General features: G+C 35.9%; 1 protein-coding gene across 1 annotated transcript in view; it reads right to left on the bottom strand.

Annotated features, from left to right (window-relative positions):
* LOC113511297 (non-canonical poly(A) RNA polymerase protein Trf4-1-like) overlaps nt 1-15,947 on the bottom strand; it is a 52,948-nt gene extending 37,001 nt beyond the window's left edge. The window contains exons 1-2 of the mRNA XM_052899677.1: nt 15,405-15,947; nt 1,378-1,571 (exon numbers count right to left, since the gene is read on the bottom strand). Coding sequence (XP_052755637.1) covers nt 1,378-1,571; nt 15,405-15,742 — 532 coding nt within the window. The 5' untranslated portion in view covers nt 15,743-15,947. The remainder of the gene's footprint in view (nt 1-1,377; nt 1,572-15,404) is intronic.
* Between the last annotated feature and the right edge of the window lie 3,149 nt (nt 15,948-19,096).

Here is a 19,096-nt window from a genome sequence, read left to right as displayed (position 1 = left end):
TTAAAAAATACGCGAAATTAGAGATAACATGTCTTTAATACAGTCATCAATATGAAGATATGCTAAATATGTTTCCACTAGTACATTTAGATAAGATTACAGATCCATTTGATTTACGACTTATACAATATATATAGTACAACGTAATGTACGATAAAATATGTATATCCGTTTAATTTTTTTTTATACCATTGATTTGGCAAACAAGCATACCGCCCACCTGATGGTAAGCGGTTACCGTAGCCCAAGAACGCCTGCAATACTAGAGGTATTACGCGCGCGTTGCCGACCCTGAAGAAACCTCTTTTAGCCCTCTTTTGAAGGACCCCATGCCGTAGTCTCTTGGGAAATTCAAACAGTCAACGTTACAAAAGTCGTTTTTTTTATAATGAATGTGTAGGTGGTAGTATTTCAGTTGTTACTACACTATAATCTGATTCAATAGAACTTAATAAAAATGTAAACAAAGGAATAACTGACCCGACCCCCCCCCCCCCTCTTACTAATAATACAAATGAGAAACTGAATTTGTTTGTTACCTCATAACGTCTTAACTAGTCACTAAGAAATTGGATATAAAGGTGGTATATGAGATGAAGGATAGAGACTACTTTTTATCCAGACAGTAAACACATCCCGATCACGCGGAAAAAGTCACTGGTAAAAGCTAGAAAGGCATAAAACAGTCTGCTGAAGTCCAATAGTAATAGTACAAATCAAAAAAACGATTAAATGATTGAAAATTTATATTTTTTATTAATTTCATTTCGAGAATGTGATAATCTAGAACATGATAAGCACATTGTTGAGACATTCGGAAAGGCATCAACGTGTAATACTAGGTACAATTGGACACAGATATGCGCCCTGAGGGACACCTGTACTGTAACGTGACATTATAAGTATTCGTATTAATCCGCTGCATACTTCCAATGAAGCTTTCGACGCGCAATGATAAACCACATGCTAACTCTAATATAGTTGATTTAAGGCTGTATATTTTTTTACTTACACCACGAAATGTATCTATTGACAGTTACCTACAGCACCAAGGCCATCTAAGAATACATCGTAATGCGCAAGACACTCCTCATCGCGGCACTTTCATTGCTAAAGACTATGGTGTTATGGCTCCATACTCAGTAATTTCATTCCCATATCCAACCCTTAAAATCGAAACACAGCTATGCAAACTCTGATGCTTTGTACAATCTCCCTCTGATACAATGATAGAGAAAGTCAAATCATATTTGCCAAAAGAAATATCCATTGCAGAAAGACTTACGTACAGTGTTCCTCTGGTATACTTCATAAGGACAAACGAATTTGCGACGTCATGAGCAAATTGTTAGTAGTTAAATACATTTTAGAACTCACCAATAACAACTAGATCTACATCACTGGTAGGCAAGTAGAGGCCAGTGCGGAAGGATCCGAACACCTCGACGCGGGCCTGCGGCCACAACGCGAGGATCACGCTGCGAATACGGGAGACCACTGTGGACCTCATGAGGTGCTCCGTTTCTGTCGGCATCATGTACGCATGGAAGTGTTCGATCTCTTCATGGAGCCTGCAGAACAAATGGTGTATATTAATAACTCTTGAAAATGAATTAACAGAAAACAATTTGACGGCCCACCTAATGAAAACCAAGGTCATAACAACAACCATTGGAACGTCCATGACGTAATTCTTAAAATTGTCATGTACTGGGTATTTATTACCACTATTATATTACGTAATCTCTTTCTATCTCTCTTTGATGAAATATAGAAAGAAAGACATATTTTTAAACAAATAAACATAGATTTAAGCATCTTTGAATAGTCAATGATGATGATTAATAGAAGATAATAAAGATGAAAGAAATGGACGGTATGTGTAACAGTTACTCTACTGACTACTGCGACTCACTTAAGCCCATGTCACAAAAGTCAGCAATGCACAAGTGATTCCTGCAAGTTAACCACCCCTTGAATGATGGTGGTCATTTTACCATCAGATAGAAAGTAAGTATATCTCGTCGTATAAAATAAAATAGGTATTTCCACTCGTGTTTCAACCGTGAAGCAGTTGTGTTTGCATGGCTGTGTTTCGGTTTGAAGGGTGGGATATGGTGTGAATTTACTGGGTACAGAGGAATAACACCTGAGTCCTCAGGAATGGCAGCGCATAGGGGGTATCATGGGCGAGACAGTGTACTCTGTTATGTTAATAGTACTGCTCATGTCTATAGGCGACGGTTACCACTTTCCATCAGGTGGGCCGTCAGCTTGTTTGCCATTCTAATTTGTATAAAAAAAAAGGTAAGACGACGATACCCATCCATACCGCGACGGGGAAGGGGAGGGACGACGACGATTTATTAACGGGAACTAACAACTGTATTTCTAGCAATAAACCTTGTCAAAACAACCACCACGTGACACCCTCCTAAAAACCATCGCGATTAATTCAAGATCACAGGTCAAGTTGACCTACTTTCATCCTTCCTTATCCAGCTCCATCATTCCTCACTACTGCCTCGCTGGCATTGCGCAAGTTGCTATTCATCATCATCCATGTAAAAAGTCCATACAATCCCATAACATTAAACTTTAAAACTGTTAATTATTACAAACAATTCGTAGCACAAAGATCTAATTAAAAAATTCCAATATACAGTAGGCAACGCATTGTTAAGCAAATATTTTTACCAGCTACAACACCCACGTCATATGCAAATATTCATGTACTAATCAACAACAGCTTAGTATTTAATTAAACATACGCGACCTCACCTCTACTGATTCACTGGACTCGAGACATCACTCGCTACAAAATCCCGGATCTGGATTTCATTTTTACAAATATTTTATACAAAAGTCGTGCTTGGGGGTACCATTGTCGCACTCGTGTTTGAGTATGTTGTTAGCTTGTTTGTCATTCTAAGCAGCATATAAAAAATGAATGAAAGCAATCAAGCAAATGTATCACCTATGATAAGCTGATTTTGAGGATCTTTAATTTCATCGAGAGATAAAGAAAGAGAAGGGAAAGAAAAAAAGAAAGAGAGAGAGAGAGAGAGATAGAGAGAGACAAAGACAGAAGAGTGAAATAGAAATAGAAGAGAAAAAGAGAAGAGAGAGAAAGAAAGAAAGACAGAGAAAGAGAGAGTTTTTTTTATACGACTTAGAATGGCAAACAAGCTGACCGCCCACCTGATGGAAAATAATAACCGTCGCCTATAAACATGAGCAGTACCATGGACATAACAGAGTATACTGTTTCGCCCATGATACCCCCATGCGTTGCCATTCCTGAGGACTCAGGTGTTAATCCTCTGTACCCTGTAAATTCACGCCATATCCCACCCTTCAAACCGAAACACAACCGTGCAAACACAACTGCTTCACGATAGAAACACGAATGGGACAGAGGTGCCCAAGCATTCGACTTTTGTACAAACTCCCTCTGGTAAGTGATTAGAGTAAGATTTTGAGAAAACTTAGTACACAGGTATAAACTCTTATGACTTTTATGTCTGGAACTATTTATTAAACTAACGTTACATTTTACGTACTTAAATACTTCTTTAAACTCCTACTAATACAATTAATATTATAAATGTCAAAATTTGTATGGATGTCTGTTAATTAATCACGTTTAAATGACTGAACGGATTTAAATGAAAATAAACGGTTAGCTTATATCCTAAACTTAATACACGCGGACGAAACCACAGGAAACAACCAGTAACTAATAAAGTTTGGACCCACATTCCTAATCTGCAAACCAAACTCCAATTCGGTTTCGGCGCCGAACGGTCATAACTAGGTCCGAACGGCGATCTATTGTCTGAAGATACCTTCTTTTAGAGGTTGAACACGTGCTACAACATATGAGTAGACTAGATAACGGTCGAACATATGGAAGTTCGTAGAACTTCTACTGATAAAAGTAGTCAATCTTCAGATGTTGACAGTGACACACATACTAATATTAGTGGAATTAAACCAAACCAAAGTCCGTCCACATCAAGTATCACGACTTTAATTGATAGAACATATAATAACACATATGCAAAGTTGATTTACATGCGACAAGTTGTCGTAAGCGGTTCACCTTCGGGTCCGTGCTACCAAAATGCCAATGCAACAGTAGAATTCCACTGTCGCCGGCCGCACAAGCCTTTCACTGCGTACAGGAAATTATAAAGTTGGCTGCAGTAGGGATAGATACAAAGCAAACCTATTTATTACTACCTGAATCCTGAGGCTTTGCACGTTATTTTTTTATAATAACTTAGAATGGCAAACAAGCTGACGGCCCACCTGATGGAACGTGGTAACCGCCGCCTATGACAGACATTAGCAGTACCATGAACATAACAGAGTATACTGTTTCACTCATGCTACCCACCCCTCATGCGTTGCCATTCCTGAGGACTCAGGTGTTATTCCTCTGTACCTTGTAAATTCACGCCATATCCCACCTTTCATAACGAAACACAGCCATGCAAACACAACTGCTTTACGGTTGAAACACGAATGGGACAGAGGTACTCAAGCGAACGACTTTTTTACAAAGTCTCCCTCTGGTATATTATTATATATATTTGTATTATATTAATAAGAATAAATTAAATATTAACAGAGGATTAAGAGGGTTTTTCTCAACAGGTAACACCTTTCCGAACCTCGTATTCATCAAACAATGACGATTTTTTTTTATGGGTGTAAATGGTATAGTAACCCCGCCTGCGCTAACGGGATACACTGGCGGAGCACCAGTGAAGGATGATAGATGAGAATGAAAACAGGCCAGTTAGCCCACCACGATGAATTCATCAGGAATTAACCATGATAGTTTTCAGGGGAACCGCGAGGAGGTCGACCTGGCTGGGTATATTGCTAGCAATAATAGGATTCTCAGTCTCCATTACTAACAATCCCTTTCCCCCTAACAATGACGATTTAGAAGCGCTTGTAAACTATTCAAATAAAGATGAATTTGAAAAATTTGCATGAAAAATAATATTAGGTGTAGAATGCGTAATAGTGGATCTATATGTTATGTAAATATGTTTTGCCACGTAGCGAGCGTATTTTTATTTTACAAACAAAAATAACGGCTCCAATCGTGAAATTACGACCAGCTCCGTATTAATACAAAAATAATGATCAAAATCGGTACCGTGTTGACAATAATGTTACGTAATATACGAGCACGTAAAACACAAATGTATTTAAGAATCGTTTTCCTTTTAAAGTCTCTTAAATAATAAGATACCGGATATTGGTACAACGGTAAACAACGACGCTCTATTTACCATTGCGGTGCTCCGGTGTTGGCGATGTGTTGATATAAAAATAGATAGATAGACACATAGATATTCTTTATTGAATGGCAACGCATAGGAGGTATCATGAGCGAAACAGTACACTCTGTCATGTTCATGGTACTGCTAATGTCTATCATAGGCGACGGTTACCACTTTCCATCAGGTGGACCATCAGCTTGTTTGCCATTCTAAGTTGAATAAAAAAAATTGATTAATTTAATTACATATTCTCAATTAAAATTTTGTGCTTACGAAACATCTTGTAATTCTTCGTATTTTTTATATTAATTATAAAATAAGAAATTCTAAACAAATGCAATATACAGGTATATAAATATTGCAGTGAAATATTTAAAGACCAATATGGACTAAATTTCTAATAGATTTAACTCAAATTTACTTTATGACGGTCCTTAAAATAGTACTTTCACGAAGCTGGCAATTTTTTTTTATAATACGGGGCAAACGAGTGTGCAGCTCACCTGATGGTAAGTGATTACCGTCGCCCATGGTCACCCGCAATAGAAGAGGCATCGCAGGTGTGCTGCCGGCCTTTTAAAAAAGGAATATGCTCTTTTCTTAAAGATTATGATGATATGGGAGTAATCGAAGCATGTTATCAATAGATTGTATGGAATATATTTATAAAAAAAAACTAGCTGTTCTCCGCGACTTCGTCCGCGTTTCCGACGTTTTTCGTAAAATAAGTAGCCTATGTCCTTCCTTACGGTTCAGTGGTTTTGATGTAACAGACACATTTCCCTTCACTGCTCTGCTCCTATTGTTCGTAGCGTGATGAAAAATATACTATAACCTGCCCAGGAGTATGAAGAATAATTGTATCAAGTTTCGTTAAAATCCGTCGAATAGTTTTTGTTTCTATAACAAACATACAGACAGACAGACAAAAATTTTACTGATTGCATTTTTGGCATCAGTATCGATCACTAATTACCCGCTGATAGTTATTTCGGAAATATATTTCATGTACAGAATTGACCTCTCTACAGATTTAGCCATACCATACTAACCTAACATTAATATTTGTCTCATTGTTGCTTGTTATTTAATTTCATTATTGCACGCAGCACTCTTTGTGTAGGCTCTCACAGAAGACCAGCGTCGAGCCGTAAGGACTCCCGACACGTGCTCAGTAAGAGCCTTTTTTGTGACTAGAATTTGTTTTTTTTTTATACTACTTAGAATGGCAAACAAACTGCCGGCCCACCTGATGGAAAGTGGTAACCGTCGCCTATAGACATGAGCAGTACCATGGACATAACAGAATATACTGTTTCGCCCATGATACTCCCCATGCGTTGCCATTCCTGAGGACTCAGGTGTTATTCCTCTGTACCCAGTAAATTCACGCCATATCCCATCCTTCAAACCGAAACACAGCCATGCAAACACAACTGCTTCAAACCGAAACACGAATGGGACAGAGGCACCCAAGCAATCGACTTTTGTACAAAGTCTCCCTCCTCTTTTTTTGTTAGCTATTGTAATGTTTGTATATATGTTACTAAATAAATTATTTATTCTTTTCTTTCCATGTATGAAAGGTGATAGTGATTAATGGACGAGAGCGCATTACTCCGCTGCCAAATAACGGGACAAAGGCACGACAGTGATGTTTACTAGTTTACCAACAAAGAGCCGGTCTAGACAGGCGTAAAACAAGACGGCCCCGATGCAGTTGGTACGTGCAGTCACGATGCAAGAGATTCTATATCAACAACGGAGTTACGACAATTAGAGATTTATTTTAACAAAGTAAATGAATTCCATATTTGAATGAAATAAAAATAATGTTTTTTGTTTTTTTTTTTTTATCTACAGTAAGCTGTATCTTGCTACTTGCCCGCGTATATTAAGTGGTGAGCCGCATGCTCGTTTGTCCCCTGTGTTGTAAAAAAAAAAAAAAGTTTTTTCTACGGATGATAATAGAATGGTAGCCTCGCCTGCGCTATCAGTATACGCTGGCGGGGCACCAGTGAGGGATGATAGGTAAAAATGAAAGGGCAGGTCAGTTAGCCCATTATGATGAATACACCTGCAATTCAGGTGTATTCATTACAATTCCACGTGACAGGACTATTTATACAATTTCGAATAAGTATCTCTACCGAATTTATTTTGCAAATATCTACCCTCAAATATAAAAATAATATTTTTAAATGAATTTATTTTGCGAATATCTACCCTCCAAAAATAATCATAATATTGTTTGGTATTCAAATTGAGAATATGTAATTGACTAATCAACGGTGTAAATATAATACTATTTAATTATTCTAAACATAAGCTGTTAATTCCAAATGTGTATCTTTTGTTTGTAACACTTTTTTAACACACAGCTAATTTGACAATTAGCTGACAAAAAGTTGACCCGTTTTCGAGACTCCATATAATCTATTTTAGATAGATATAAGAGATATAAGACCTACTTCCTTATTTTTAAAAGCGTGAATGTGTGATGTTTTTATGAAACCTATTTTAACTTTTGAACTGTTTTGTCTCTTTCTTTCATATTAAATTCTCAGTTTGAATGAAAGTGATAAAACAGTGTAATAATTAAAGTATTGAAGGTATTTTTTATGAATCTCTTATTCATGTTACTACAGAAACTGTGCTGCTGAGATCTCAAAACTCTTTATATATATACATATTCGTCTGTCGGTTCGGGTGCGTGTAACTTATAAAATACTGGAAAGCATTTTTTTTTTATGGGTGAAAATGGTATGGTAACCCCGCCTGCGCTAACGGGGTACGCTGGCGGAGCACCAGTGAAGGGCGATAGATGAGAATGAAAACAGGTCAGTTAGCCTATCGTGATGAATTCATTAGGAATTAATCATGATAGTTTCCAGGGAGAACCGCGAGGAGGTCGGCCTGGTTGAATATATTGCTAGCAATGGGATTCTCAGTCTCCATTACTAACAATCCCTTCCCCCCTCCCTGGAAAGCATATTTTAAATACACAATCGAGACTTAACACGATGTAATAGATAAAGAAGCAGGTATTGTTTTATGCAGCTTAGAATGGCAAACAAGCTGACATCCCACCTGTAAATTAGTGTAATGGGTTTACATACTTATTCCATGATAGCTTTATCTATGTCAGTCAGTCTTTGTAAGTCAGTCATTCAAGGTTATCAATGCAGCATGGAAGTATTTAGTTTTTGTAATAATTGCTTAAAACAAATAAAATTTACTTAAATAATGGTTGTTTACTTAACATTATAATTAGTAACCGTCGCCTATAGACATGAGCAGTACCATGGACATAACAGAGTACACTGTTTCGCCCATGATGCCCCCCATGCGTTGCCATTCCTGAGTACTAAGATATTATGCCTCTGTACCCTGTAAATTCACTGCCATATCCCACCTTTCACACCTAAACACAGTTATGCTTCACGGTAGAAACACGAGTGGGACAGAGGTGCCCAAGCATTTACTTTTGTACATATATTTATTTGTATTTTAGATATGTAGGTACTATTCACATGTAAAGGCTTTTACATAGCGTTAAATCCTGATTGTGTATTTAAAATATGTTTAAACAACACAAAAGTTTAAAATTAACCATTGGAAAGCAATTTTGTTATGGTATCTTTTTTAGGGGTTTTTGTCTGATTGTAGTAACAATTATTTATTTATTTATTTATTCATTCATTAGTACAAATATGTGTACATGATGGACTTAATGCTAAAAGCATCTCTCCTAGTCAACCATAGAAGTGTCAGAATACTCGAATGGACACTATTACAATTATCACTTTTCTATTAGTACAAAATTACAATGTATTAGTTTTCAAAAAGGGCTCAGGTATTATTTCTCTGCATCCGATATGTAAATTCACACATATAGACCTACCCTTCAAATAAAAAAACAGCATCGTATCCAAACACAAATTGACTTCACCGTTATAGCATAGAATTATCTACAAAATACAATTGCATTAGTTTATATTACAAGTATTAGTTTTCAAAAAGGGCAGGCTAATATTTCTGCATCCGATAGTTTTTTCTTTTATACAACTTAGAATGGCAAACAAGCTGACGGCCTACGCAATGGAAAAACGTCGCCTATAGACATGAGCAGTACCATGGACATAACAAAATGTTTCGCCCATGAGTGTGTAAGAGCGAAAGAGGCGACTATCGACTAAACCACCTTAAAACATCAATAAATCCTAACTGCGGTTGCCAACCCGCTTGCCAAGCGTGGTAGCTACTGGCAAAAGCCTCACTTATGTTCAGCAGTGGACAGTTAACGGCTGGTATGATGAATAATACCTTAGAAACTTTTATTAGTTAATTTTCATGCAGGGACCACGAATCAATATTCAGCTATGGTCAAATTGTTTTTTATAAAACTTAGAATAGCAAACAAGCTGACGGCCCACCTGATGGAAAGTGGTAACCGTCGCCTATAAACATGAGCAGTACCATGAACATAACAGAGTATACTGTTACGCCCATTATATCTTCCATGCGAAATTTATTAAATATTTTTGTTTAAGGCCAATAATTGCAAAGTTCGCTCGTTCTTGCGTCATTTATTTAAATTCATATGTGGTGCTGTAGTAATTTTTATATGCGATGATTAATATCGATTTTTAATATGGAACTAAATCTTCAAATAACATAAAGTCGGCGTCCGTGTCTGTCCCGTTTCTCCGCTTACTACTTCTTTTTTTACTCGTAATTTAATACGGTTTTCACTTCGGTTTTACTTCGGGTTTACGGTTTTCTGTCATTTAGACTTGTTACCGGATTGTATCTTAGATTATATAGATAAAGCATTGAGCGTCAAAAACGGATCAACGTCTTCCACTGTGCGTTTTTCAAGGCACTTTCTTCCACGCACAACCATTCTTTGGAATCAACTTCCAGCGGCAGTATTTCCGAACCGATACGACAACATAACCTTCAAGAGTATATTCCTTTTTAAAAGACCGGCAGCAAACCTGCAATGCCGCTGGTGTTGTGGGTGATCATGGGCGGCGGTAGTCACTTACCATCAGGTGAGCCGCATGCTCGTTTGCCCACTATGTTGTAAAAAAAAAACTTTTTGTCATCTAACTGTCAAATTAGCTGACTTTTTTTTTATCACCGTCTTATATACTTACGCATAAAATGTATCATGACGTATTATTTAATAAATAAAAGTGTTTACGCGTTAAAAAGATGCAGAAATTACGAGACAAGATAAATATAGAAGTTATAAAGGAATCACTCATAACTATTAGTCACGCAAAATTGTATGAAAAAATTGACCCATTTTTTTTTAAGCGTTTCTATGTAGACACTATTTGTATAATCTAAGGTTGGTACGTACAATAATTAGCAGCCGTGCGAAGCCGGGGCAGGTAGCTAGTACTAAATGGTATGAAGGTTATCCTCCTACATGTTCCTGTTTATCAGATTAAGCTAGCACGTCATGACGCGACACACGGACACACACGCAGACGGATATTATAACGAAATTGTAAGTTTCTAAGGGGTGGCTGGCTTTAGACGCATCGCTATTACATAAAATGATTATCAATCTTGAAAACTCAGTGCGTACCTAAAGTACTGTCGTAATATTACTAAAGTAATATAATTAATAATTTATACAAATGCACTGAATGGACTATGTACTTAATTATGGATATATCTGTATGTAATGTTATATATATATATATATATATATATATATATATATATATATATATATATATATATATATATATATATGTAATGGTAATGGGATCTATATAAAGGCAGTAGAAACAAAATCAATAATTTTTAGAATATTTGTTCCAGCATCACGCAAAAACTATTACGTCAAATGAAATGCGTTTTACACAGTTATATTTCTGATAGTGTAACTTAAAAACTAGAGTATGCTTCACCTTGATGCGCCATCTAGAAATATTCTACACATTGGTTTTTCTATATCTAAAATTCACTTTTTTTTTTTGCAACTTAGAAGGGCAAACACGCTGACGGTCCACCTGATGGAAAGTGGTAACCGTCGCCTATAGACATGAGCAGTGCCATGGATATAACAAAATATACTGTTTCGCCCATGATACCCCCCATGCGAAATGCTAATATTATATATAAAGATCTTGGGTCACAGTATTTGTAGTCGAACTTCTGCGAAACAGATCGACCAATTTTTATGAATTTTTTTATGTATATATATATGATAGGTATGAGAACAGATCGTAAAGTATATTTCATACCGCTACGTGAATAAGGTGTCTCTACCTAGAAAGAAATATATGGCAGAACGTTTGCCGAATCTAAATAATATATATTTATATATGTGTATATGATTATGCTGTCACAGATATTTATTATTTCATGTTATTTTTACAGATCTATTATTTTAACGCGCCACCTGTCTATTTATTCTTTAATTCTTTCTACCCAAAGGTTGTCTGGAAGAGATTGCTTAGCAACAAGACCGCCTTTTGTACAACACTATACTTATCGAAAATTGTTCAACAAATCCTGTAATGTGGGGGGAAAGGGATTGTTAGCGATGGGTCTTAACAGCCCCAATGCTAGCAATGTTACTAATCAGGTCGACCTCCACGTGGTTCCCCCTGGAAACATCGTGGTTACTTCTCACGTGGAATTCTTCACGATGGGCTAACTGACCTGCTTTCATCGTCATCTATCATCTATCACTGGTGCCCCGCCAGCGTACATCGTTAGCGCAGACTATTGCATTATCACCCATTAAAAAAAATTCTGTAATGTTAGTGCAATAGTGTTAAATATATAAAATAAATAATACATACATATGTATATATATACACGCAAGTGGTTTTAGTCATTTTGGCGGAATGAAAAAACTTTAGAATATTTGTTGTTAGTATTTAGTTAATTCAATAGATTTTTTTTCATGCAGCATTGAGACCGAATAATTATTGGCCAGGGCGCGACGAATGCGACCTTGTCAATAACAGTCAGTGCACCCGGCGGTATTGCAATCACGATTATATCACTATTAGGCCATGATCAAATATACACGGGGGGGTGGAGGGGTGGACTTGTTAGCAGTGCGGACTACCAGTCCCATTGCTAGCAATATATCATGTATAAATAGGTTAAAAAAACCAAATAACAATAATAATGATTACCTATATTGAGCAGAGGGGAAGGTATCGTTGGTAATTGTTAGACTACCAGTCTTATTGCTAGCAATATATCCTGTGAGATCGACCTCCACGTGGTCCCCCCTGGAAACCATCGTACTGAATCCCAGCTGTATTTATCACGATGGGCTAACTCTGACCTGCCTTTTCATCACACCTGTCATTCCTCACTGGTACCCCGTGGGTGTATATCGTTAGCGCAGGCGGGATTGCCATTCCATTATCATCCATTAAAAAAAAACAAATATACAGCATATATATTAAAAAATAAAAAAATGTGTCCAATTTGGTAAATGTATTTTAACAATCTATTGTTTCTAACAATCTAACAAACAATGTTTCAGAAATAAATTATTGATTGATTAATTGTTTACATAGTTTTCATTCTTCACATTATAAATTAAAGGAACCTATATACATACTACTAAGTACTATACTTTTATAATATTTTTAATAAGTTTTATTTTTATTTAAACTACAGTGTTTTTGATTTCTTATCCTTTTAATGTGTTGTTCCATAAAATTATAGTATATATGTATTTGAGGAGCATCCCGTTATCTTAAAAGTTTAGGAACTCCTGCATTAGACAGCCTATTACCATAAATGTCTTCCTGTAATTTTTATTTTTTAAAAGTTCATATCACGTTGCCCACACCTCTGGTAGACAGGCAGTCGTAACAAGCCGTTAACAGGCATTGTTCACGTCATGTATCAATGTCACACACTGCCGCTACAGTGATAGATGATGAATTACAGACTGACATACAGTATGACTAGAACATAAATGTAATGAGTTACCTTAAATAAAAACAAATATTCTTTTAAAAGTATCCTACGAAGCTAAATTTAATATTTTACAAGTACCATTTTCTCCATAAAAAAATTACAATGTCAATTGTGACAAAAAAAAAACACTGGTAAAGATTATATGTAAGGAACATAAATATTAGTCCCAATTTAATAAAATATATTCAGTTGATTGGGGCTGAAAATATTTTAATTTTCAATGCAGAATTTTGTCTGTAATGACGTTGCTTCGCAACAATTTTGCTCTGCAAAAAAATGTCAGCTGCAATCGTCACCAAACTAAAATTGGAGTAAACCCTATCAATTGTAACAAGATTTATCAAAATCAAATCAGAATTTGACAAGGTAGGCTTTTGGCAATATTTAAAAAAGTATTCATTACTAACTACTTCACAGGGGGCCTGTCTCTCTACACAAAGTACAAACTATATGTATTAATAGAATTAATTCAATGAACATTCACACATGTGAAAGAACAAGACAGTGCATACCATCATCTCATTCTATCTCATGAACCTATTAGCAATAACAATTCTATCAATGGATTCATTCAATTTTGTCCAGGATCAAAGCTCTGAAGATAGATAGAACATTTTATCCCCTTATTATAACTTTGGAAAATATAAACTCGTTAATAGGCTTATAAACAATAAAATACATATATTCAGAAGCAAATTTGACTAAAAATCTTACACTAATATAAATTTAATTATAAATGTCAAAATTAGCACAATTTGATTAGAGGTTTGCATCAACGGATTTGAATAAAATTTCATATAGAGACGAACCATGTCCTAGATCAATACATTATCACAGGCAAAACCACAGGTCAAGCATAGCTATAGTGAGAAAATATTTTTTTTATTTTTTATTTGTAATATTATAAATATTTTTGTTCAGCATTTTATGAATATTTCTATTATTTATTATGTTCAGTTGAAAAATGCTGCTGACTGTCACAGGAAGGAATGTTGTTGTAAGTGAAATTTTAAAATGCAATCAAATTTAAAGTTGTATGGAATGCTCCAAAAAATGTATAATATAAGAAAAATATGTATAATAAGACAGTGAAATAAACAATCAATGAAATGAAAACAAAAAGATTGATGAATGCACAGGAAGTGAAAGAGATCTGTTTGAATTGAAGAATATGGTTATCCATTTTGTTTGCCTACCCTAATGGGAGACAGGTGTGACAGATATGTATGTATGAAAACAAAATTTTAATTGTATATTCACTTACACTTCAAATCTAAATAACAATGTTATGTATTGTTATTTTAATTTAAACTTACAAATAAATAGAATAACAGTTTTTATAATAACTATATTTTTTTTGTAATAACTGTTTGTACCAAAATAAAATAAAAAAACAAAACTTTATATTATTGTTTTTATTATTTTTTGAGTTCTCCTATTTCAGAGACACTGATCTAATTTGATGAATCTTTTTGATCAAATGTTAAAAGGAAAATGTTAAGACTCGAATGAGGTATGTTTAATATAATTTTCAGTGCACTATGAACATAATACAGTACTATAGACATGTAAATAATGTTACCATTGTAATAAAAATATTTATCATTATTTGGTGCATTTAGGCATACATTAATCTTCAGGGAGGAATCACAGATGTCATTGTGAGAATTGTATTGTATGACTTGAACAAGTGACAATATTTAAGATCCTTTAAAATATTACACTTTTTTATGTTTCTAGTCTTAATCAGAGTTATAAAATTACGTAAATAAAATCAACTGCACAAAAAAATCACACATTTTTGTCACAATTGAAAATACATCTTGCCACAATTTTATTGATATGACACCATGGACTCTCAATTTTTTTTTTTGCATTGATTTTATAGTTATGGAAAGTGAGCATTCCTGCAAACAGGCACAGAAAATTCGCAGGCTGTCTGACGAGAAAAATACCAAGTGCTCAATTCGCGAATGTATTTAGTTTGCGGAACCGTAACGCGCTCTGCACCGGCCACGGGCCGTCAGTACATATTTCAGTGACAACACGCCGTACCAACTCTAACCAACATGCTACACACGTTTGACAGCGATAAGCGATAGTGATTAGTCCATTATGACTACTTACCCCAAAATACCAGGCTTATAAGTATAATTAGGCACCCTCCACGGGCAACCTCCAAATTCTCCTATGAGCGCATCGCGATTTTTGTTCAGGTTAAACGTTGATGCGCGGTTGTCGTTCATTTTCCTCCGGGCTGGGTTGAAATAATTGTTATTCCTAGTTTCACCGTTCACATCATTTATTGGTATAAAGTCTTGGGCCTTATTCACATTAGGATTAGCGTTCTCTAAGTTCTTTAAATTCATTTTGTCTATTTCACTTTGAGTTTCCCAGATACGAAGCCACAGGCGCTTCGCGGGTCCTTCCTGCTCGGGCTGATACCACGCGACGGCGGGATCCATTCAGCCAGAGCAAGGTTCCACTATATGGGATAACACATGCTTTTGCATTTCACATTTATAATATCCTAATTGAAAATTAACACAAAACAAAAATAAGTCACACCACATTCGGAACATGGACGACACGCGGATAGTTGACAATTTAACTACTAGAGGGAGCCATCTTAGCAAAATAAATTCCAGGTTTTAATCCAATTGTAATACTTTTTGATTAAAATAATCAGAGTTGCAAAGTAATATTGCAAATTAAATTTATCATTTTAATTACACTATACTACTTATAATGTTATTTATAATTTAAGCCTTTATTATTAAAGACATTGTTTATTTTACAGGAAATGTTTTTGTTACGTTCGGATATTCTACTAAAATTAATTCTCAAAACTCAACATCATTATTCTCTAAAGTTGAAGGGTGACTGATTGAATGAAGCATTTTTCTTTATAAAACCTTATCTATGATTCTACAATTTTCGTTTAAAGCCTCCTTCGATGGTCAATTGTTAAAATGATGTCCATAGACATTGCATTACATATTGTGTGTGATGTATGAATCTATATAGGAGTCTGCATTGACCGACTTCTTCGCATACACATGCTAAAGTCCAAGTTTATCAACGTTACACAAACTTTTAAATTTTAATAGCTGTTAAAAGAGGAAATACTATTCACCACTGTAATGTAACAATTGGTTACAAAATTTGATGGTGAGAAAATAAATGAATGATAATAATTCTATACTCGTTTTTTCAACGAATGAACCTATAATAGATAGATAGATAGATAATTTAATTACATTACTTACAGCACACAAATTAAAACATATACTAATATACATAAAAAACGAAATAACATAAATTATTAAAAAAAAATACACGCACAAACGAAAAATTGTATTTGGCTTTACCAAATACAATTTTTCGTTTGTGCGTGTGCCATAACAATACAAAATGATCACAACTCAGTTTATTGCTTCGCCCTCAAAAGAGCAAAGCACTGATATTCTGTTGCGGCCAAAAGCAAGCGAATCAGGGAGTAGGGTATTATTTACCAGGTTTGACATATATTACAAAAAAATACGTCCCAAACTTATTCTATTGTTAATCATTCTTAATTACCTATTTATTGTTATTAGTTATATCATGTTAACTAAAAATCAATGTACTTCAATTTTGTTTTTAGAATTAAGTTAATAATAGTGAGTGCAAAAAGAATAATATTTTACAAAAACGATTATGAAAATAATATCGTATTTGAATATCAAACTACATTAAAATATCTATCTGCGGCATGATGGTTGAGTTCGCTAAAATATGGCTCTCGTCCGACGACGCGAGGATGGTGTATAATGTGGTTGGATGTAGGTTTTAATGTAGATTCCTTGAAGCCTGTATCGGACCATAGATTATTAAGTTTTTTTTTGGTCCACGACATTCTTTTCATTCATATTATTTGATTTGATGGTGTCTTTTGATTGTTAAAATATATACAATGATGTCCCAAAATTTATTAAGGTACGATGGGACTGACGTGCCTAGAAGGACAAAAGAAAAAATAGAGATATCCCCTACTTGAGTCTCCCCACCGCTCGGCGCAACTATAAAAATGGACGAAAACAAATGGATCGGCCATTTGGTTGTCAGATGCACGTTCGAACACATCTCTGAATATATTAATGTCGTACCTTTATCAAATTTGTTAGACAGAAATCTTGTATAAAATGTTCTATTAAATTATACGAATTATTTTGGTGTTTATTAAATTTTTTTTTTATTTAAAATAAGATTTATTGCTAAAATCAGAAGTAGGATTCGAGGCCATTCAAGCCGCGAATGCCATTTTTGGTTGTGACAATATGTTGAGTAGACGACGCCCACCTCCACGAGAGCGCGCATCTCCGCCCGTTTCCCAACCAAATTTAGGAAACCTAGCTGCAACAGTGGAGTCTGGCAACCCTAGAGCAGCGAGCCAATAGTCCTGTTATCGCGGGATTACGCCCAGCAATAACTTCTGTGAGGGACGCGGTAGCTGAAACAGCATCCGCTCCCACTACGCCAGCGCCACCTACAGCAACAGTCGTGCAGCGTAGCGATGCCAGTATCGCAAGTGCCACTGGCTCCGTGTCGACGGACATCACGGAGTGTCTCATCGACGCTCTCAATGCCATTAATCCGGTAAGATCCACACATTACTATATATCTGATTTCGATCCGAGTATTCGCGATGTTGACGAATGGTGTGATGAGGTGGATTGAGCTCGTTCGCTGAACCAATGTGACGAGTGGCAGTGCTTCGCTCGTGTAGGTTTATCATTAAAGGGTGAGGCCAGGTCATGGCTATGCGAATGGACTAGCAATGATCGTACTTGGTCAAATTTTAAATTAGAACTGAAATCATTGTGCCCACGGCGCGTCAATATTGCAAATATACTTTTCGATGTAATGTGCAAAGACTCTAATAACTACCCTACATATGCAGATTATGCTCGTAGATCTTTGTTGCGATTACGTATAGTAAAGGGATTGAGTGACGAACTTTTATGCGCAATAATCGTTCGAGGAATGAAAGACCCCCAGATACGTGCCGCCGCGATAAATGTAAACTTAAATCCAGAGAACGTAGTGGAATTCTTATCTATCTATACAAAACCAAATCGCTTAAATACCCACAACACTTTCCAGATACGTAATCATAGATCAGTTAATGCCTCATTCGCTAATCGAGATCATAAACGATCCATCAATACTGATAAGCAATTTAGGTGTTATAATTGTAATTTGATTGGTCACAAAAGTCAATTCTGTCCAAAGCAATCGAGTGTACCTTTAATCCTCGTATAAGGCCTTGTGTGGCATCGAGTCTATCTATAATCCTCGTATAAGGCCTTGTGTGGCATCGAGTATATCTTTAATCCTCGAGTAAGGCCTTGTGCGGCATCGAGTGTACTATTGGACCCTATATATGAAGCCTCTTAAGGCGTTGGACTACTATACTAAATCATGGGTAAAGCCTTGTGTGGTAGCATGATTTCTTATAGATATGAATTTCCAACAACTTTGGTTTATGGTTTACAGACTATGAAGATTTGGCATCGACCGCCTCTCAACAGCAGTCCGAACCCTATCAGGAAGACCTACAGTTTGGACTAAGCCAGATCGAGAACCAGGTGGAACAGTCGTGTCCAGAAAGCAACGGGGACGCTGCTTCGTCAGGAGAGGTCACACACACACACACACACACACACACACACACACACACACACACACACACACACACACACACACACACACACACACACACACACACACACACACACGCACACACACACACGCACACGCACACGCACACGCACACG

Source organism: Galleria mellonella, unplaced genomic scaffold (assembly GCF_026898425.1).
Source record: "Galleria mellonella isolate WM207_F2 unplaced genomic scaffold, CSIRO_AGI_GalMel_v1 utg625, whole genome shotgun sequence".
Lineage (NCBI taxonomy): Eukaryota > Metazoa > Arthropoda > Insecta > Lepidoptera > Pyralidae > Galleria > Galleria mellonella.
The sequence above is the reverse complement of the archived record's forward strand: the minus strand, read 5'-3'. Positions and strand labels throughout refer to the sequence as shown.